Genomic DNA, 23723 nt, shown 5'->3' on the forward strand with positions numbered 1-23723 from the left:
GAGGCAGAAAACCACCTCATCCCCTTAATCGCCAAGTTGTTGTGGGAATGGCTCTCTTGTGAAGGACTCTACGCACCCACATAATTGACACAAGGGCCCTGCAAAGGGGCTCCACAAAGGGGTTCGTGGCCATCAAGGGAAACCTGGCCACTGGACGGCCAGGAATCAAATAATTTCGTACCCGGATGGGCGGGACTTTGGGCTCCTCTTTGGTGGGCTGTGGCTTTTCGGTGTGAACACTTTCAATTGTGTTACGAAAGGACTGACGATCTTCAAGCCGGGGCTTCTTTTCGGGAAAGGATGCAGAGGCCGCCTGCTCAAAGGACTTTCTCTTCTGATCCTTGGGTTCCTGATCCACAGTTTCCTGAGGCAAGGTGGGAATTCTGTCTGGAGACTCACAGGCCCGGGCCAGGTCATCCGGATTGGTCTGGATCCGAGAAGCCCCAGTTTCCGCTGCGAAATCGGGACCCTTGGGGTCTGGCGCTGCAGAGGATGTGTCGGACAGGTGGGGACTGCCTGCCTCAGCTGAGTCGGACTTAGCCTCCCTATGCTGGTAGTGGGGGGTGTCTGGTGTCGCAGACTGTGTGTCCTTAGCAATCCCTCCTTGTTCTGACTGTTTTTTGTACAGATTCCTTCTGGCTCTGGTCCGGAGATCTGGCCGAGAGCGTTTCTTGAAATGCCCGTCTCGCTGCCGGGTGGCTGGACCACGCTGTGGCCGTGCTGACTCTCCTGGGACACGCGAGTCACTCTTGATTTCAGCCTCTTCCTTACCAACATTCTGCTGCAACAACTCTTCTCTGGTCAAACCCAATCTGCAAACCAAACTCACACCATCAGTTATAATTACAGGGCAGAGAGAACATGTCTATTCTATTTCTATGAACGACACATACCCAGATGTCAGATGTCTCAGAACCAAATAAATCTGCATGGGGCATAACACTAACCTAAGAACACCCTTGGCAGCTTCTCTGTGAACGGCGTTAAGCTAAATGAACCAAGTCACTGCAATCACCACATTCTCATCCAACACAGACGTATACATGATTTTGAAACATCTGCCTCTATCCCCAAAAGCCCAGATCAGAACTCGCAGCAACCAAGTGCCTTACTTCTGTCCATAGTAGTCTTCAAAGAACTTTTCTTTCCACTGTTCTACCTTCTTTTCCTTCTCCATTTCTTGTCGTATCCTGACTTGCATCTCATGAGTGAATTCACCTAGAGAGAAATAAAACTTTTTGAGTACATGCATTCAGAATACTCATGCCTGTCTTACAGAAAGCCGTATCTTGCAGTTCTACCTCATCGTTAGTTTTCAAAATCCACGTGGACTTTGGTGAGGTCAGAGGCCTTTTTTTAACCCCATCTTCACGCTGGCTTGCCTCCTCTAAGATTTCTTACATCATGCTCTTACTCAGGACAGAACTAACATGTCTGTTATAAGGGAAATTTACGCTTCCCCAGGGTGATTAGTCATTCAATAGCAAGCAACACATTTTTCAAAAAATCAAAATAAAAAAACAAATAAACAAAAGAACCATTCTTACTTCCTGTACAGAAAAAAGTTAATTTGGCAAGTCTGACTGCTTATCCTTAGAAAGGCTTACAAGGCTGGCCCTTGGCTGACATCTGGGAACCTGTACTTCAGGAGGGTTCCTACCTCCCTACCCCCAACTGATATGAATGGCTCGCTGTGCCTAAACTGTTTCTGTAAACAAGATGGTTTATGGCAAGCACCTACTTTCCTTTGAGGAATCCGGAATTTGAGTATGCGCCAGACAGAGACATGCAACATGATCAGATTCCAATAAAAACCCTGAGTACCAAGTCTTTGACGTGCCTGGCAGACTACATTTCATCTGTGTTGTCACGACTCGTTGCTGGGGGGAACTGAGTGCATCCTGTGTGACTCCACTGAAAGAGGGCCTTGGAAGCCTGTACCTGTTTTCTCTGGATTTCACCCCAAATGTCTTTTCCCTTTGCTGATTTTGCTCTGTATTCTTTCACTATAATAAATTACAGCGTGAACATGACTCTATGCTGAGTCCTGTGAGTCCTCCTAGTGAATCACTGAACCCAGAGGGAGTCTAGGGGACCTCCCAAAACACTCCCCTTAGAGTTTCCCTACAAAATTAAGAGAAATTAGCAACCACTCCAAGCGGCAATGTCTAAAAATAGAGACTGTGGTCAAATGCCACAGTGCATTTGGCTCCACCCATTCAGGCAACACCATGATTACTGGAAAGAACAGGAGTTTACAGTTTTAATGAACAGGCGATGCACATGGATATACACACAAAATAGTGAAAGCCCCAATACTCTCTAATTTCTTTAGAGCTATGGAGCACATTAACACCTGCCACATCTATTAGTATTGCCTTACACTAAATATTCCTTTGGAAAAGAGAGAGATTGGTGAAAATGAGTGTTAGGGTTTTAAATGCCAAAGACAAGTGACACCACACATAGCAGGTACCTCTTAAGCCATCTGAGATGAGAACGTCTACTCACCATCAGCCAGGCGTTCCCGCCAGCTCTGAGCCGCATGGGTGAAAAACTCATTATTCAGTGCACTGCTGCTTAGACGCAACAGGCCATCTGTCCCCACCTAGAAGGATCAGTCGAATAACCCGATAAATAAAAAACTTAGAAAGACAACAGAAGCTCCCCCAGAGAGACACGCAGAGGAGGCTACCCATCTGTACCTGTCTGTCCACTTCGGGCAGGAGGAAGAGGAGCTGCTGCTGGAAGTGGGATGGCAGGGCGTGGAAGGTCCGAGAGTTTATCAGGGCCCGGAGGTTGGTGTTGACAAGAATAGACCCAGGTGTCTCAAAATCTATCTCTTCCCCTCTGTTGCGCTTCATTTGACCTGTGATTTTTCAAGTAGTAAAGAGCAAGGTATAGAATTTCTGCTTCTTAAAGCAAAAAAGCAAACAATAACTAAAAAAAAAACTTTGGTGGCAGCACCCAAGCTACCCAGAACTTATCTGCATACACTGCCTAATTGTCCAGTCTACCCTAGCCTATATGTTATAACTATTCTTTCCAGGTTACTGTCTTTGCCATCAAACCTAAACGAACACTTGGGCTTGCCTCCTCTCAGATAAGACTCTGTACTATGCTGTGTCACAGCCTGAAGAGGACACCCTTCCCACAGAAAACCAGGCAGGGAGAGGCTCTGATGTCCCCTCTGAAACTGCAGAAGAGGTTCCACAACGCCAACTGGAAAAATGATGGGAGTTGTCTAGTTAAGTGTACTGCAGGAAAACCTACAGAAGCTTTCTGTGCATGAGCTGGAGAGCTATGATCTCCATGTAGAAAGGTATTAACGGTTGTTTAAAGTCTACTGAAATGTCAATACTTTTCACAGTAGCCTCAGCAAATGTTACTTTTATTTTTTAAAATCACCAAGAATAGAGACCTGTGAGACCTCAGACTTAGCATTGCTGATAAGTTGGAAAAGCAGCAAGACATGCAACCTAAGTTCCCACTTGGGCAATGGTTTATTCTAGTTTTCAGAAGCCAAGGCTAGTCGTCTTAATGGTTTCTTGTGGCCCATTTACAAACAACCAGCATGTGGTCTCTGAGAAATAAACCCTGAAACAGAAAACAGCATGGCCTTGCAAGCAGCCTGAGGATGGGAGGTGCACACTACTGAATCTGTTTGCATCCCCCAAATTCAACTTTGGCTTCCACTCAACATACTAACTAGGTTATAAAAAAGGGCACCTGACAGAGACAATGGATGTTAAGAACAAACACTGCAGGATGCTACCAACAAAAGAAAACGAGTTGCTGGAATTCTTCCTTGGGAAGCTCAGAAGCAATTTCCGCTCACTCAAACACTGACTGAGCAGTACCAAGGCAGGCACAGGCCAGGCCCTTACAGGGACACACAAGGAGCAATGTGGCACCATCTCTGCCCACAAGTTCTCTCACAGTGTAATAGAGAAGATCTTTATGTGGAATAACCAAAATGCAAAGGTAAAAATAGGGGGCCAACAAAGAAATAAAAATAAACTGGAAAAAGTGGAGCAGACTTCATCTTCTCACTAGGCCTGCAGGGGCCCCCTTTACAGGCAGAGAAATGAGTGCCGAGCCACTCACCTGTGGCCGGCTTCCGGAAGCCTCTCAGGAGCGGGGCAGGGTCCCGGGCGACCTCGGCCTGGCCACGAATAGCAGCGCTGCCCAGGGCCAGAGAGCCGCTGCTGCTGCTGGACGGGCTGCCACTCTCGCCATCGGCGTGGCGGCCCGAAAACCCTGAAGGCATAGCATTCCACTGGTCAAAAGTATCACCCGCTGTGCCCATGGCTCTCAGACAAGCTTACTTCTCCCAGCTCTCCCTGAGATGCTGCAGGCAATACTGAGTGCTTCCATGGCCCAGCCTTGGGCTGTCAGAGCTAACCACTTGATGGGCTGGCTTTAAAATGTCACATTAAGAACGCCAAACCACCATCTTAGTTTGTGCAGCTCTGCAACTTTTACAAAGCACCTGTACATTACTTCATCGGACCCTCGTGACCGCCCTGTGAGGCAAGGGGTGCACACAGCAAAGCCCAGCACTGGAACTTAGGTCAGGTCTCACCACCACAGCATACTGCCTGCCAGAAGAGGGTTTCCTGACTCTACTGGAATCACACTACCTAGGCCAGAAACTGCTGCTGGAGGAAGACAGGTCCCCAGGACCTGAAGAAGAAGCACCGCACCACAATCATGAGCTTACACATACCTGATGCAGATTCCACGTGGGCCCCGTTTACCTTCAGAGGAGTCAGAACAACTCGAGGCAGCATGACCCCGGTCTTTTTCTTTTGCTTGTTTGCCTATATTCCCAGAAGGAATACAAAAAGGGCCTGAGTCACCTGCAGGGCCACTTGACCATGTCTCCACTCACTATCTTGTAAAACAGAGTTTGCATTTAACCAGCTCAGGCAAGGTAATGCCAACAGCAGCACTGACTAATGTTACTGAGCCAGGTCCAAACTCACGTGCCAAGCTACACCCCAACTGAAAAGAGCCTATCATTATCCCCATTTTACAGACAAGGAATTTGCCCAAGGTCCCAGAGACAGTGAGTGGAAGAACCATAATTCAAACAGCTGACTCCCAGGCTTGTGTTCTCCCCACTATGCACTGTGCTCTACTTTTCCGTGACTGTTCCTACGTCTATCATAAGAACTAACAAAACTGCCCAGTCATGGAAAAGAGAAAAAACAAATCACTCTGCTCCCAGATCTATGACTCATTGTTCCTCCAGCTCACTTTTAAATGGTACTAACAGGTGGAGACCAAACTGATTTTCTCTGTTCTTCAAATACATTAAGGTAACTGCAGGAAGGAGAGTCCTGTCTTGTGCCTGGCCTCATTTATCCCTGACCCCCCGCCTTGGCCCCCAACCTGGTCACCAACCTCCTCCCTACCTGTGAGGAAGCTCTATAGCTGTCCCTGGGATTGGAAAGAGGCCGACTCTGAGATTCTGTAGAACAGGATGCATTTGAAGATGTTTCATCAAGAGAAACTGGAAGAGAGGGAAATAAAGGTTAGTCCCTAGTGACAGCTTATGGCTCTTTGCCCATCTTATTATGGGTACTTACCATCATTTTCACCACTCACAGTGCTGGTTTCATTAGACCCACAGCTCTCCACATCAGCTGTGTCCTCTGGCTCTTCTCCTTCCACTGCAGCTGGATTTCGAGACCACTGCAGGGCATCCTTCTGTGATAGCAAGGAAAACTCAGGTGAGCAAAACCCTGTAAATCCTACAAGCACAGTCATCCTTCCTAAACATGTATTGCTTTTCCCCTTCTAAATGACCTTTCTCTGCAAGTTCTTTTCATACATATAGGAAGAAAGTTAGATATAATTTTGTATTCACTCATTCATTAAACATTTAAGGGGTGCCTCACCATGCTAGTTCCTAGGGGGAGGGTGGGATATCAGGAGGGGGAATCAGGGCCCTGCTCTCAAAGAGCTCAACTCAGCAAGGGAGAAAATCAAATCTAATACACTACGAAGCACAGTGAGCGAGGTATACAGAGAGCTGTAGCAGCCCAGGAGAGGGGCCATCTAAGTCATTTTAAGTCTGAGGAAAGGCCACAGAGTACAGAAAGTACGAAAGGATCAGAGAGGTAACGCTTCCAAGGAACTGTATTGTTTGAGCTGAGTATTAAAAGAAGTTAAGCTAGTAGGCAAATGGGTTGGCAGTGGGGAGACAGAGGGGAGTTCTAGATAATGGGATGAACAAATGTGGAAGAATATTCCAAGCTCAAATTGTAGATTTCAGAAGGCATGTGGGGAAACTGGACATACGAGGAGGAGAGAATCTCTCTGGTGAGGTAGTAGATAATAAGACCCCGTGTACCAAGGAATTAAGATTTTGATTATTTTGGAGTCTCTGAAGGGTATTAGGAAAGAAATTTCATTCTGCTAACCATGAGAAATCTATAGGTAGGAAGAAGAGTTAGATGGTGACAAGTGAAAATAATGGAGATCGGAACTAAATAAAACAGAAAACTAAAGCTAGAGTGTAGAGAAGAGCTCCATTCCAAATTTCATCTAACAAATGCTTTTTCCAATAGGCTCTGCATAGTCTCAGAATTAAACTCCAAGGAAAACATAAGAGCTACCTCACACCTGGAAAGTAGGAAGGAGGATGAATGAATGTTGGGGGTTTAAAGAGAGGAGGAGGAGCAGAGATAAGTTGAATGGGGGATGTCTTCTCCTTTGAATAAAAGTATGTGAAGAAAGGTAAGCAAAATCATGATTCTACCCCTTATGAATATATCAGAAATTTATAAGAAAAATCCACAAAATTCTAACTCATCAATTTCATGGGTCCTTGATCTACTATATTTTTTCATCAATTTTTTTAATGCTTTAAGCCCAAATCATGATGACTTAAATAAAAAAAAGAAAATGGCTTTTTAGATCTCTCTTCCCTACCAACTATAAATGCTCCTCAGAATTAAAAGCTAAAGAATATTTTTAGTACTGCAATTATACTTACTGATTGCCATGTTCTTGGAATGATGCAAGAAATTTACTCTCTGACCCCAAGGTTAAACTAACATAAAGTACTCACTAATAAATGCAGTAGCCTCCTACACTGGTAAAACTGATCCCAAAACTCCAGTACTGGCGAGTGTGGGAAAATTATGCAAACACTATTGGTGAGAGTGAAAATGGTATCGCAAGATTCAGACATTGCCAATGAGAAAGTAAACCAAGCAAAACTCTATTTGAAAAGGCGCCCCCCCTATAGAGTTGGAGAAAATATCTGCAACTCATATAATCAATAAAGAACTTGTATCTAGACCACATAAATCAGTAAGAAAAAAATACAGAAGAAAAAAGGCAAAAAACATGAATTAGGCACTGTACCAAAGAGGATATCCAAATGGCCAACACTCACATGAAAAGGTATTTAACAATAAAGAAGACACAAAATAATGCAAATTAAAACCACGAGGTATCATCACATCCTTAAGAATGACTAAACTTAAAGTTAAACAAAATACCGAGCAGTGCTCGTAAAGATGTGGAACAGGTATCCTGAAAATGGATCCAACCATATGAGAATATAGTTTGGCATTATCTGGTACAACTGAAGATAGAAACATCCTACGACCCAGCAATGTCAATCCTAGGTTTGGATTCTCTAGAGCTATGCATGCGCATACACAACAAAAAGCACATCCAGATGTTCAGGGCAGCTTCATTTGTAACTTGGACTATAAACAATCAAAGTGTAAAATCAATATATATGGTTAGTGAACTCAATATATGGACATTATAAAATAAACAAATGAATGAACTACAACTACTCAAAACATTACGGATAATTCTTAAACATTAAACAAAAAACATAAAAACACATACTGTATGAGTCCATTTTGTAAAAAGTTCAAAAACAGGCAAAACTAAACTATAGTGTTGGTGATGCAAACAGTGGTGGGAAACAAAAAGAAGGAAGAAAATAACTTCTATAAAGTTGGGACAACAGTTATTTTTATGGAGAAGAGAGGAGTAAGAAGGAGCTCCTGGTTGCTGGCCATGTTTGATGTCTTGATCTGAGTGGCAGTTACAAAGGTGTTTATAATAATAAAGGCATACTCAGAGACATTGGTGGTTTGGTTCCAGACCACCGCAATAAATCAATAAAAGGTTACACAAATTTTTTGGTTTCCCAATGCATATAAAAAGTCATATGAATTTTTTGGTCTCCCAAATGCTGTAGTATATTAAGCGTCCAACAGCATTATGTCTAAGAAAACTGCATACCCTAATTAAAAATATTTTATTGCTAAAAAAATGCTAACCATCATCTGAGCCTTCAGCTAGTTGTCAGCTTTTTACTGGCGGAGGGTCTTGCCGCGATGTTGATGGCTGCTGAACGCTAGGGTGGCTGTGGCAATTTCTTAAAATAAGATAACAATGAAGTTTTGCAGCATCACTTGACTCTTCCTGTCACAAATGATTTCTCTGTAGTGTGTGATGCTGTTTGGTAGCATTTTACTCACTGCAGAACTACTTTCAAAATTGGAGTCGATCCTCTCAAACCCTGCCACTGCTTTATCAACCAAATTTATGTAATAATCATAAATTTTTTGCGGTCATTTCAACAATTTTTTCAATAAACTGTTACTGCATTTTTAAAATATCACAACTAAGTCTGAGGAATCATCTAACATCTATCTTGGCGTTTCTTAAGCTGAACAACTTATGCCTTATTCATCAGCCCGCAGAACATGTTCCTGTTTCAGAAACAGATACTATCCCCAAAATTTCTGATATCCTAGTTTTTAACCGTTGTGGCTTGTTGAATCAGAGTAGATGAGTTTGATACAAGTTCAAAGTAATTTCCTTCAAGAATTAACTCATCTTTCTGGGCCTGAGATATTGAAAGAGCAACACCTGACCTCGTCCAAACCCTGCAGATTTATTTTTCATCCAAGAAATTTTGGATTTCAACAAGAGTACCATTCTCCTGAATAACAACGATGGGGAAGTGGGCATACTTAAACCCCCTCTTGTAATGGAAGCCCTGTTTAACAGCCTATAGATAGTGTACACAATAGCCAGTTCCTTTATACATCCTCGCCATCTGTCAACCCCCGAGCCTCTTCTTTTTCTTCCAAGGAGACTGAGTTCTACATTGATGTGAATGAAGTCCCTCCACAGGGTGTCCCTGGTGACCTTCACAATACCTGTGCATCTCATCAGAGTGATACCCACATTTTCTGGAACGTAGACAGCCTAATGGCTAGGGATGTTCTTCATCCTAGCAGTGGATACAGCCCTTTTCAACAATCTTTACAGCACCTTTACCAAGAGTAGATTCCATCTCAAGAAACTATTCTCTGTTCATCCATAAGAAGTAATTCCTCACCCACTATAGATTTATCAAGAGATTGCAGCAACAATCACATCTTCAGGCTTCACTTCTAATTCTAGTTCTTTTGTTGTTTCTACCACATCTGCAGTTACTTCCACCATTGACGTCTTGATATTCCTCAGTCATCATGAGTGCTGGAATCAACTTCTTTCAAACTCCTGCTAATGTGGGTATTTTGACCCCTTCCCATGAATCACAAATGTTCTCAACAGCATCTACAATGGTGAGTCCTTTCCACTGGAAAGCTTTCAATTTACATTGCCCAGATCCATCAGAGGAATCGCTATCTCTGGCAGATATAACCTTATGAAATGTATTTCTTAATAAGACTTAAAAAGTCAATATTATTCCTTGATCCATGAGCTGCAGAATAGATGTTGTGTTAGCAGGCATGAAAACTACATTAATCTCGTTGTTGGTCTCTATCAGCACTCTTGGGTGGACCAGGTGCATTTGTCAATGAGCAGTAATATTTTGAAAGGAATTTTTTCTTCTGAGCAATAGGTCTCAACAGTGAGCTTAAAATATTCAGTACACCCTGTTGTAAACAGATGTGCTGTCATCCAAGCTCTGTTATTCCATTTATAGAGCACAGACAGAGTAGATTTAATATACATAATTCTTAAGGCCGTGGGATTTTCAGAATGGTAAATCAGCATTGGCTTCCATTACATTAACCCCTGATAAGAGTCAGCCTGCCCTTTGAAGCCAGGCATCAACTTCTCTCTAAGCTGTGCAAGTCCTAAATGTCATCTCCTTCCAATATGAAGCTGTTTCGCCTACAATGAAAATCTGTTGTTTACTGTAGCCACCTTCTTCAATTATCTCAGCTAGATCTTCTGGGTAACTTGCTTCAGCTTCTACATCGGCACTGCCGCTTCATCTTGCACTTTTCTGTTATGGAGACGGTCTCTTTCCTTAAATCGCATGAACCAACCTCTGCTAGTTTCAAACTTCTTCTGCAGCTCCCTTACTTTCTCTCAGCCTTCACAGAACTGAAGAGGGTTAGGGCCTTGCTCCTTGATTAGGCTTTTTGCTTAAGTTAATGTTGTGGCCAGTTTGATATTCTATCCAGAACACTAAAACTTCATCCTTATCAGCAATAAGGTTTTTTTGCTTTCTTATCATTCTTGTGTGCAGTAGAGTAGCACTTTTGATTTCCTTCAAGAACTTTTCTTCTGCATTCAAAACTTGGCTAAGAGATGCAAGAGGCCTAGCTTTTCGCCCGTCTCACCTTTTGATATGCTTCCTCACTAAGCTTAATCATATCTAGCTTTTGATTTAAAGTGAGAGCCATGAAACTTCCTTTCGCTTGAACACTTAGAGGCCATTCTAAGGTTAGCTGGCCTAATTTCAATACTGTTGTCTCTCAGGGAGGCCCAAGAAAAGGGAGAGAGATTGGGGAATAACCAGTGGTTGAACAGTCAGAACATATACAATATTTCTTGATTAAGTTCACCATCTTACATGTGGGCAGTTTGTAACACTCCAAGACAATTACAATAGTAACACCAAAGATCACTGATAAAAGATCACCTTAACAAATATAATGGAAAAGTTTGAAATACTGCAAGAATTACCAAAATTTGACAGAGAAACAAAGTGTGCAAATGCTGTTGGAAAAATGGCATTAATAGTTTTGCTGGATACAAGGTTGCCATAAACCTTCAATTTAAAAAAAAAAAACAGTATCTGTAAAGTGCAACAAAGTAAAGCACAATGAAGCGAAGTAATGCCTCTAAGGGGTTTCCATCAAGGAACACTACCATAGTCATTTGAAATAGAGCTGTAGAATAAGCTATTAAAAGAAATGTTCATGGAGCAGCAAGTGAATTAGGCAGTTAAATTCATACAGTATGATTCCATCATGTTCTTAAAAATAAAACTTGTGTGAATGTGTCTGCACAGACAAAAGACAAGAGAAATGTTCCCTAGGATGTTAGCCATCTCCCCGTCCAGGTGGTAGAATTGTGAGGACTTTACATTCCTTCTTGATTTGGGGTATTTTCTATAATTAACATGCATAGTTTTTTGTTATCAAGAAAATAACATTTAAGAAAAATTAGGATGCTAAACACTTCACCAACAACTAAGTTAAATTTCCTTCCTCTAGGTCCCAAAGTCTAGGGGGAAATCTAGTGGTGATTACAAATCTCATTAATTAAACAAACAGAAACATTGTCTACTTATTTGCAATTCAAACTACCCAAAGTTTCTAAACTCATATATTTTTAATAAAAAGCAAACAGAAGAACAAAACTTTATGAAAATGAAAACAAAATTTGCAATTCCAGTTCTACATTTTTAAAGATCATTCATCTTCCACCCAAACTCAAATTTGATGCCATTAACTTTCCATAATCTCTTGAAATGGGCTATTGAAAATTATTGGCACCAGAAAGTATGTCCTAGCACTCACGATTTTCAACTTTTCAAGGACATTTTCCATCAAAAAGATTAAAAAAAATAACAGGTAGGTAATAGGTGATCCTTCACTGAAGCTTGAATATAAAAAAAATACTATAAAAGATAATATTAGGATATTTGAATCTGAACTGCATCAGTGGTAGGGTTGCTTTAAATTTCCTGAGTATGATAATTGTATTCTGCTTATGTAGGAGATGCCCTTAGATCAATGTACATCCCTTGCATCCTTTCTCTTATTTTTAAAAATTTAGGTATAATTTACATAAAGTGAAATGAACAGATCTTAAGTATGCTGCTATCTGATGAGTTTTGACAAATGTATACCAAGATATAGAACATGTCCAACATCCCTAAAAGTTCCTTTGTTCCCCCTTACTAGTCGACCCTCACTTTACACTGCCCCTTCCACCCCACTAAGATAACAGTGGTTCTAATTTCTATCACCCAAAATTAGTTTTGCCCGTTCTTAGTCTTCATGTAAACGGAATCATACAGCATGTATTCTTTTGTGTCTGGCTTCTGTCACTCAGTATGTTTATGAGACTTGTCTGTACTGTTGTATGCATTAGTAGTTCATTATTTCTTATTCCAACCTTTTATGGACATATTTTCATTTCTTGTGGGTAATATCTAGCAGGAGAATCGCTGGGTACAGAATAGATGTTTAACTTCATAAAAATTACTGCCAAACATTTACACTCCTAACAGCACTCTACGAGAGTTCCAGATGCTCCACACAGTCGCCAACATTTGGTGCTGTCACTGTTATTTCACCCATTCTAAAGAGGGTGCAGTGGTACCTCATTGTGGTTTTAATTTTCATTCTCCTGATAACGAAAGACATTGAGTACTTTTTTACATCTTCCTTTGTGAAGTCTCTGTTCAAGTCTTTTGCTCATTTTTTGAGTTGTCTCTTTTTATTATATTTGTAGGAATTCTTTATTGATCATGGGCATGCATTATGTTTATGAATATATTAGACTTTTATTTAAATAATTTAAAATTTACAGAAAAGATGCAAGAGTAAAAATTATACAAAGAATATTTGCCATGTACTTTTTATCCACTTATTGACACAAAGTGTATTAGTTTGGCAAGCCAACTAGAAAAGCGGCTAGTGACGGGGAATAAAAGGCAACCAGCAGAAATCAATAAACCTAAATATTTCCCCATAAGTCAGATGTTTTTAAAAATAAAAGGCACTATGAATATAACAAGCCCAAAATACAAATAAACTGGAATACTAATATTTAAACTGATGGAAGTTTAAACTGCCGCAAATTAGGTAGGTTCTCAAGTAAAAAAAGATAAGCAAATGTCAGGTATGCCTTTGCTTTCTTTATGGGTCTGATAAACCTTTCCTGAGTAAGAAATTAGTACTGTTTCTTAGAGAAAGCTGATCTGAAGACTGTTTAATATAAATTAAAAACTAAAACCATAATGCGCATTCAACAGTATCTTAAGAGTCCCAAACCAATGCATAATAAAAAGAAACAAGAAGAGATTAGAAGAGACAGGAGTGTCATAATTTCCAGATAGCATAATTATCTAAATTGAAGATTCAAGAGATTTAGACCTAGTAAGAAATACTGCAAGGTTGTGAGATTCAAGATATTTTTAAAAACTTGAGTGATCCTAACATCACCAATATCACCACCAATTAAAAAACATAATTTAAAACAACAAAAAACATCAGTTACGCAGGGATACATTTCACAAAAGAAATATAGTCATCTTATGAAGAAAAAGAAACTTCATCAAGAAAGGTTTAAAACCTGAATAAACGGAGAGTTACAAGATGCTCTTGATCAAGAAGACTCGACATTGCAGATGTCAATTCTCCCAAACTGACTGTAGATTCAATAAAATTCCAATAAAACAGGATTTATTTATTTATTTATTTATTTGGGGGGTAGAATTTGATTCTACATGGAAACACAAATAGCCAAGAGGCACTCTTAAAGAAGAAAAAGACAGGAGGACTTACTCTTTTTATAAGTCTAATAATTAAGTGAGTAGATTAGCCATTGCTAGGGACTAAGGGGAGGAAAGATTAGGAAATGGCTGCTAAAGGGCACAGGGTTTCTTTAGGGGGTGATGAAAATGTTCTGGCATATGGTGATAGTTTTAAAACTTTATGAATATATTAAAAGGCACTGAATTGTATACCTTAAATAGGAGAACTATACGGTCTGAGTTATACCCCAATAAAACTAGATAAAAAACGGTTTACTCAATTTAACTGACAATTCTGAAAACATGAATTTAATCGAAATCTGTAAAAACCAAATAAAAAAACATTAATATACACAGAAAGTTTATAGATCCAAAGTTAAAATTCAACTTTAGACAGTGGAGGCTAAAATGGTGCATTAATTATGTTTTAATTTTGTTACATGAATCCTAAAGAATCAGAACTAGCAAAGAAATCCCTGTGTATTCCTGAGAAAAAGCCTTATCATTTTTTGAAATATGTAATACAAAAAAAAAATTCTATGGAATTTAAAATCCATTTGCATTACCACAAGCACTTTCAGTATTATAACTGTCAAAAAAAGAAAAGCACTGTTATTTTTTAAATGAACACTCTTTTGGAATACAGTTTAAAGGGAAATTGTCTGACTTTCCATTAATGACCCAAAAAGTTTCCATCAACCATAAATAAAAAAAATTTGTGTCTGTGATTTCCCACCCATGTCTGTAAAGTCTCTAGTTGGTGGTGACCACAGGTCCACAACCCTTCCTCTGAAACCTCTGAGTGTAGATGTTTTAGAATTCAGGATTTTTTGAATTTTAGAATGGTAATATATTGCATACAATTGTAATATATAGACACCACCAGCCACCCATAATCAAACACATTAATATTTTTTGAAAAAATATCTGTACACATACCATGTGAAATAAATAGGTTTAAATTAGCCTTGTCAGTCTAGGTAAGAGCTTTGTCACCAATGATTTTAAAGAGGTCAGGTTTTATTACTGAATGAGTTAGGAAAAAAATATTTTGGTTCTCAAAATATTATGGATTTCAGAATTATTAATAAGGGGTTATAGACCATTAAAAAAAGGCATGTTTCTCAATAAAATTTTTGAAAAAATTTGCATGTTTTATAATTCTACTTTTTTCATATGTATAAAACATAAAGAAAATTTAATGTAATGTTTTCATCAAGTCCCAGAGAGCCTCCAAATTGCCTCCACTGTACCCATTAAAAGGTAAAGAAACAGTCTCCCAGAAAAATTCTCAGGCATTTGCACATGGAGAGACTATAAAAATAAAAAGGTGATTATTGCAGCAGGATTTGTAATAGTAAACAACTGGAAAAACAGTGAAAAACCTAAATGTCTATAATGGGGACTAGGCAAATAAAATGAAGTATTACTGATATGATACACTATTAAATAGTTAAAAGGAATAAAAAATACACCTATATAAACAAACCGCCTATTTTTCATGGAGAGAGAGATATATATATGAATATGAAGGATGCACATTAAATTAATTACAGCAGTTGCTACAGGGAGGGAACAAGGGCCATAAGCCTAGGTGGAAAATGGGGTTACAGAGGTAGAGTCTGGCGTGGAAGTCAAGGGTATTTCCCACATTCTCTGAACAAAGGCTTGAGATTCCATTTAAACATGGCAAAATGAACACAGTTCTTTGCATCCTCCTGAAGCCTCATTAGAATGGCTATAAGGGAATAACAAAATTATAAATGCACAGGGACAGAAAGGGGGAGGAAAAAGCACATGACATATGTCAACAGAATTCTGAAAGATAGATTGCAGGAAGACAAGTAACTGACTCAGCAGGGTTAAGAGCTGAAGTCAAAGGTTGCAGAGGGAAAAGCTACAAAAAGCAAGCCAATTAAGTACTCCAAAACCCTGAGAGGGGAGGAATTAAGAAATACCAGGAACCACTGCAGAAAGAAGCAAGGTATGACAATGAAAACAGAAGAACTGGTTGGAAGTATAAACAAGAAGTTAGACACCTTCAGGTCCCCTCTCTGTCCACAAACAAGCAAAGCACGAGTCTAAATTCTTCAGCTCCAGGAGAAAGGACTTATATTCCAGTTGGACTGAACCAGCGGTTCTGGAATAAATGTCACCAAGCATAGCCCAAAAAGCTGGGGAGGAAGCGAGGTGCCACACACTGAACAGGAGCAATAAGTCAAGGACAAGGTTCAAAATGGTGACCCCACCAGCTTCCTCCCCCAACTCAGCTCCCAAAGCTCTGCAAACAGTGGCAGCCCAACAACCCTAATCCCAGCCTATTCTCAGCAAGCTAACAAGAGATGGATTTCTCTTCCTGGAAAAAGTGACCAGCCCAAGAAAAAAACCCTCAGGTATAGATAAGTGGAGATTCCAAAAAAGCACCTCGGTCCCACTCTCTATCACAACCAACAAATAACTCCCACCGCAGAATCCATCAGTTCTCTCACCAAAAATAACATTATCAAGGACCAAGAGATACACAAGCACAACTGTTATATGAAAGATAGCAACTAAAATAAATGAAAGGAGGAACTGAAAGGAAACAAGATTTCACAGTAAATGATCTCAAAGAGATAGCCCAGGAGAGTCTGGTCAAGATGGCAGAGTAGGTACAAGCTGTGCTTACCTCCTCCCATGACCACATCAAAATCACAACTAAACTACAGAAAAATCATTATTGAGAATCACCTGAATAGCTGAGCAGAAGTCCTATAACTAAGGATATACAGAAGAAGCAGAGATTGTGGCTGAGAGACACCCAGGGCTGTTGGAGTCCAAGATGTTCCTCTTAAAGGGGCCACACAAGAACTGACAGACTCACTTGCTCTGAGCTCCATCACTGGAGCTGGACATGAGGGGAGTGACTGAATTGCCTGGCTTCAGGGTGGAAACTGGAGGGGCAGCTTTCTCCCAGACAGAAGTGCTGGCAGAAACCATTGTTCTTTTACTGAGTCCACCCACTCCCCACCACCCAGTGTGCGGAGGCAAGGACCACCATAACTGACTCTCCATCAACCTGGCTAACACTGTTGGCCCCACCCTGGTGATTCCCTGAGACCCTGCCCCACCCAACTTGAGGGCCTACCCAAGCTGTTTCCAGTGGCTTTTCCATATGAATGGCCTGTCTTGGCTCATGCTGCAGACTTTCCTAAAATCTCTCAAAGGTTCACAAACCCCAAACAAGCATCATCTGGCCTCAGCATGCTCCGCATCTCTTAAGCAGCCTCAAGCCCAGCATAAGTAGCAACCATCTGCAGATCACTCTATAGCTGCTAATACCAAGTGGCCCCAAGCAGGGCACAAGCTGGCCTTGACCTGCAACAGAGCCCCTTCCGAGAAACCCCAAAACCAACACACCTGGTGGCCAGCTTCATACCACACCAGAGCACCACCCAACCACCTCCACAAATGACATACTCAAAGGGCAGACAAGGTAGGCACCAAAGCCCTGCTGAAGCAAATCCTGCTCCATAGGGTCAGCCCCTGAACACTGTAGTCATGGCCAGTCCTCACAACCAATCAGTCTGAAGGTCAATCCCTTTCACTGACCGCAAACAGCACCTAAGGCTCAACTATAACATGACCCACAGAAGGGACACACCTCAAACACCTGGCTCAGGTGGATCAGGGAGACTGCGCCACTGGGCCCCAGAGAGTACCTACTACATAAGGCCACTCTAGTAAGACTGGGAGACATAGCAGCTCTACTAATACATTGAAACAAAAACAGGGAGGCAGCTAAAATGGGGAGAAAAAGAAATATGTCCCAAATGAAAGAAAAGAATAAGGCTCCAGAAAAAGAACTAAACAAAACCTAAACGAGCAATCTACCAGATGCAGAGTTCAAAACCCTGGTTATAAGAACTCTCAATGAGTTCGGTGAGAACTTCAAACAAAGAGAAAGGAAACATAAAAACAGAGATAGACAAAACGAGTCAGAAATGAAGAAGAATACAATAACTGAAATAAAGAACACATTAGAGGGAATCAACAGATTAGATGAAGCAGAGGACTGAACTGGCAACTTGGAAGATAAGGTAGCAGAAAACACCCAATCAGAACAGAAAAAAAAAAAGAGGGTCATTTAAAGGGCCTCTGGGACAACATCGAGGATACCAACATTCACATCACAGGAGTATGAGAAGTGAGAGCAAGGAATTGAAAACCTATTTGAAGAAATAATGATGGAAAATATCCCTAACCTGGCAAAGGAAATGGCCATACAAGTCCAGGAATCTCATCAGAGAGTCCCAAACAAGATGAACCCAAAGAAGCCCATGCCAAGACACATCATAATTACAATGCCAAAGGTTAAAGACAATGAGAGATTCTTAAAAGCAGCAAGTGAAAAGCAGTTAAGTTATCCACAAGGCAACTCCCATAAGACCGTCAGCTGGAAATTTGGCAGGCCAGAAGGGATTGACAGGAAATATTCAAAGTGAAGAAAAGCAAGGACCTATAGCCAAGATTACCCTACTCAGTAAAGCTATCATTTAGATTGAAGGATAAAGAGGTTCCTAGTCAAGAAAAAGCTGGAGGCATTTATCACTACCAAACCAGTATTATAAGAAACATTAAACATCAAAAATATAAATTAAAAAAAAATGAAAATAACTACATATCTAACAATTATTTTAAATGCAAATGGATTAAGTGCTTCAATCGACAGACACAGGGTGGCTAAGTGAATAAGAAAACAAGACTCTATATATGCTATCTACAGGAGACTCACTTCAGACTGAAAGACACACAAAAACTAAAAGTAAAGAAATGGAAAAAGACATATCATGAAAATGGAATTGAGGAAAACAGTTAGGGTTGCACTACTTATAGCAGGCAAAACAGACTTTAAAACAAAAGACAAAGGATCCAGGAGTCCCACTTCTGAGTATTTATCCAAAAAAACCCAAAACACCACTTCGAAGGGACACGTGAATCCATATGTTCATTCCGGCATTATTTACAATAGTCAAGATATGGGGGCAACCTGGGTGTCTATCGATGGATGAATGGATAAAGAAGAGGTGGTACATATATGCAAAGGAATATTACTCTGCCATAAAAAGGATGAAATCTTTGTCATCTGCAACACATGGACAGACCCAGAGGGTACTGTGTTGAAAGGAGTAAGTCTAACAAAGAAAGATAAATGTCATATGATTTCACTTATATGTGGAATATAAACAAACAGAAACAAACTCATAGATACAGAGAACATTTTGACGGCTGCCAGATTGGAGGGACATGGGGGTGTGTAAAAAAAAAGGGAAGGGATTAAGAAGTATGAACTGGAAGTTGCATAATAGTCATGAGGATATAAATAAAGTACAGCATAAAGAATATAGTCAATAATATTGTAATAACTATGTATGGTGTCAGATGGGTACCACATTTATCAGGGTGATCACTTCATAAATTATAGAAATGTCTAATCACTATGTTATATGCAAAAAACTAATATTGTATGTGAACTGTAACTGAAAAAAAATTCTTTAAAAGACAGCCCAGAACTCTATTTTTTAGAAAATAAAATATCAGAGAACATGAGCGATCTGCTGGAAATTAAAAATGTGATACAATAAAAAACAAATAAATTAGCAACAACAACAAACAGGTTATCTCCCAGAGAAGTAACTAAAAAAAAAAAAACAGGCTGCATCAAGAAAGTCCCACATCCAACAAACAAAAGTTCCAGAAAGAGAAAACAGAAAAAGACAAATACAGGAAGTTTTCCCAAAATGACAAGACCTGAATTTCCAGGTTTAATGAGGCAAAATGCTCAGCACAATGAATGAAAAAAGACCCATTCCAGAATGCCACACCGTGAAATTTTTAGAATACTGGATTGATAAAGAAATCCTAAAACCTCCCCAGTGAAAGAACACATCACCTGAAAAGGAATCAGAATGACATCGATCTTCTCAAGAGCAGTTCTGGACAATGCAATAGATTAACATGTAGAATTGAGTCAAACCAATAATTCGATACAGAACATAGAATAAAGACAAATAAGGTATGAAACAATTTACTTCCTTATGCACCTGTTCTCAGGAAGCAACTGATGAATGTGTGTCACATAAAGAATAACAATCACCAAAAAGAAAAAACCCACTGAAATCCACAAGAGGTTTCAGCAAAATAGATACATCATAGGAGAAAAGATGAAAATAATTGCCAAGGTGAGGATGAAGGGCAGTCTCAGGAAAAATCCATGTCAAACAGGATAACCAACTTGCCCTAGTTTGCCTGGGACTTTCCTGGTTTTAGCAATAGAAATCCTGCACCCCAGGAAATTTCCCAGTTCTGGGCAAACTAGGACAGTAAGCCACCCTATAAACTGTCCACACTAGGCTGAGAATAAGAGAAAAAATGGCTCCAGGATCTACCTTCTGAAAGAATGACTAATGTGCATGACCATATCAAGAGGAACTGTACAGCTGTCAATAGCATTAGGCTTATCATTTTGTAATCCATTTTGTTTTTCATTCCTCATCTCCGTCATTTTATTTTTAAGTATGTAAAACATGACATGATCATAAAAATTAAACCTATATAAAAGGTTATAATTCAGAGAACTGACACTGACACTCTTCTCTTCCCACCCCACTCCTAACTTTTCCACTCCATTCCTACCCACCCCTTATTGGGGAACCAGTCTAGTTTCTGGTTTATTTTTCTTGTGTTTCTTTTCACACAAATGATAAAATTGTATGAAACATCTATTTTATTTCCCTTCCATTCTTAGACCAAAAAATTGCATACTATAGACAGTGTTTTGCACTTTGCTTTTTCACTTAACAATACATCCTGGAAATTGCTCTATCATTTCATAGATAATCTTCCTCATTCTCTCCTCAACTGCATATCCATGATGCATATGTACCAAAGTTTATTTATGCAATCACTCCCCTAGGTACCAGAATTTAGATCACTTTTAATATTGTACAAACAGAAACACTACTGCCTTGAACAACCTTGTGAATCTGTACTTCTGTATTGCTGAAGGTATATATCTTCATAGTAAATTCCTGAAGTGAAATGCTGGATGAAATGCTGGATCAAATGGTAGATGCAAATGCAATTTTGTTAATAGCGCTAAATTCCCCTCAGAAAATAGTTGTAGTGATTTGTGTTCCTAACAGTAATGTATGAGTGCGCCTGTTTTCCCACAGCTTTGAAAAGAGAAAGCTTAGTGATACTTTAAAATTTTTTTGCCAATATGTATTTTAAATGATTAACATAACCAGACAGAAGGGGGTCAGGGCTACATCTAACCTGAGTAACTCTTGAACACAATATTTGAACTGTACATTTGCTAAAGAATTAAATGAATTATAAACAAATACTGAGCACTGGTTGGTAGGTTTGTATTTCGCAGTGAAATGGGCTGACAATTCTGACACTATTAAATGTTTATTTTAGAACTGAGTAAGTAAGTAGATATAAAGTAGATAATGGAGCCAGACTTCTAAATATTTGAGTAGCAAATTACAAATATGTAAAGGGTAAAGCTAGAATGAATCCTGCAGTAAGAAACTGGAATTGAAGGTATCAGTATGAACCAACATATATACAGATAGATAAACCAGAAACAGATATAGATGTGTACATGTGCACTACTCTAAACTGAAAGGACCCAGAGCTCCCTGGGAAAATGGCTGAATTCAGAGCTGGGGCTGAGTAAATATAAGTTAGGCCCAGGCATCTTGCTGATCCAGAAGCAAGTAAGTAAAAAAATGTTCAGTAATGAGGGAGACATGTTAGAAAGACACCAAAGCTAGAATGGAGCCCCACTGGCTAATATATTAAAGTTAAAAATGGTAGTAATGGATAACTCAATAATAAAGTAATAATCCGTAGATCTATAATGAATAAATAAATGGGAGAGAATGGAAAGCTTTTCCTTACTGCAGAATGACAATTAACAAATGTCAAATGAATGGTAGAATTTTAAAAATCACCACTTGACCACTATCACAGTAACAACTGTTTCAGGAAAGAATCATTTATCAGTGGACGCTAAAACTAGTGGATGAAAGTTTGATAAGTCTATATCTCATAATTATTATTTATAGTAGAGAAAAATGACAGATACCATCTTAACCAAGTGACTGGTTATCACTTTCAGAAATAAGACAAGTAGGAATAATTTGTCTGATATAATGCATGAGGAACAATATCACTTCTGAAGTATTAGTGTCAAAAATATATTACTTGAATTTGAAAATGAAAAAAACTTCTGACACACTCAAACTGGAAACTTTCTAAAAAACAAATGGCCTGTACTGTTAAAAAATATTAAGGTCACAAAAGACAAAATTTGTGGTAACTTTTCTAGATAAAAGGAAATAGAGACCTGACAAATAAATGCACCATATGATCCAGGGCTGAATAAATCCTAAGCCAGAATTTTTATTTTATTTTATAATTAGCATTAGTAAAATAGGAAAATTTGAATAAAGTATAAAGATTAGACAACAAGCACTACTATATCAATGTTATTTCTAATTTTGATCATTGCAAAGAGGTTATGAAAGAGAATTTCCTTGTTCTTAGAGGTAAAGGGGCATTACGCCTGCAACTGTACTCTAGTACGGAACAAAAATAATATGTATAGAAAAGAGAACAGTAAAGCAAATATGTCAGAAATTATGGAATTTTTTAAAAAAAAGTCAACTGTATAAATGCTAAAGCAAAAAACTGGAAAACAAAATTTTAAAACAACTTCCACTTACAATAGCATTGAAATTTTTAAATACTTAAGAAAAACAATTTTAGGGCAAGACCTCACTGGAAACCTTGAAACACTGCTAAGAAAAATTAAGAGAGACCTATAAATTGAGCGACGTGCCATGTTTGTGGATTAGAAAAATCAATGTTGTTAAGATATTAATTCTCCCCAAACTATTCTACAGATTCAGCAGAACTCCAATCAAAACCCCCAACAGGCATTGTTTTGGTAAAAACTGACAAGCTGATTTTAAATTTTATATGAAAATATACCTTAAACAGTCAAAACAATCCAGAAAAGAACAAAGTTAGAAGACTCACTGTACTAATATGACCTGATTTCATGACCTGAAACATATCCACATAAATACAGTCATTGATTTTTGACAAAGGTACCAAGGCTATTCAGTGGAAAAAAGGAAGTCATTTCAACAAATAAATCTGGAACAACTAGATAAACATAAAAACAGAAATCTGAACCACTATCTCAAACTACACACAAAAATTTAAAATAAACCACAAACTTAAACATAGGAGCTGGAAATAAAAAGCTTTTATAAGATTTAAAAACATTAACTATGAACTTTCTCAAAATTAAACACTTCTAATCAAAGACACTTTAATAAAAATGAAAAGGCAGCTAACTGACTGGGAGACAATTTTTGTAATACATGTATTTTACAAAGGACCTGTATCCAAAGTATATTTTTAAAAATTCAACAAATGAAAACTAAAAAGACAAGCTTTTTTTTTTAAGGGAAGAACTGCCACTTTTTGTATGTCAACTGAAAAATAAAAATTAAAAAAAAAAAAAGAAAAAAACCCTGCCACTTTCTTCCCCAAACTAATCTTTCCTTCCAGTGGGGGGAGAGTGGGCACCCAGGTGATCAAGAGTAGGGTATCAGCAGAAATGGGGCACAGAAAGCATCTGCACACGAGGATGGCATGGTGTGAGGATCAAAGCTCAGGAAGGATGAAAACACCCCAACAAAGAATGAGGGGAAGGATACCAAAGCCCAAGCTGGGTGACGATAATTTATATGAGAAGACAGCCTGGTGTGGGGGATCAGAGCTTGAGCAGGTGAGGAAGCTGACTATCCATCGAGGGCCGGCCCAGCACAGAGTGTTGGATTCCAAGAGGATTAAAGAGGACATCTTCATTAGAGAAGGGCAG

The 23723-nt window shown here is 39.2% G+C and overlaps 1 protein-coding gene across 4 annotated transcripts in view; it reads right to left on the reverse strand.

The window, feature by feature from the left end:
- ASXL1 (ASXL transcriptional regulator 1) overlaps positions 1-23723 on the reverse strand; it is a 60003-nt gene that overhangs the window by 5207 nt on the left and 31073 nt on the right. For 3 of the 4 annotated variants that reach the window (XM_016148806.2, XM_016148805.2, XM_016148810.2), the window contains 8 exons: positions 5595-5715; positions 5421-5518; positions 4730-4823; positions 4108-4260; positions 2706-2869; positions 2512-2608; positions 1113-1218; positions 182-812 (listed from right to left, as the gene is read on the reverse strand). In XM_016148806.2, the coding sequence (XP_016004292.2) occupies positions 182-812; positions 1113-1218; positions 2512-2608; positions 2706-2869; positions 4108-4260; positions 4730-4823; positions 5421-5518; positions 5595-5715 (1464 nt within the window). The remainder of the gene's footprint in view (positions 1-181; positions 813-1112; positions 1219-2511; positions 2609-2705; positions 2870-4107; positions 4261-4729; positions 4824-5420; positions 5519-5594; positions 5716-23723) is intronic. The other variant, XM_016148811.2, reaches the window with a different exon arrangement.

Source organism: Rousettus aegyptiacus, unplaced genomic scaffold (genome assembly GCF_014176215.1).
Source record: "Rousettus aegyptiacus isolate mRouAeg1 unplaced genomic scaffold, mRouAeg1.p scaffold_m13_p_12, whole genome shotgun sequence".
In the NCBI taxonomy this organism is placed as follows: Eukaryota; Metazoa; Chordata; class Mammalia; order Chiroptera; family Pteropodidae; genus Rousettus; species Rousettus aegyptiacus.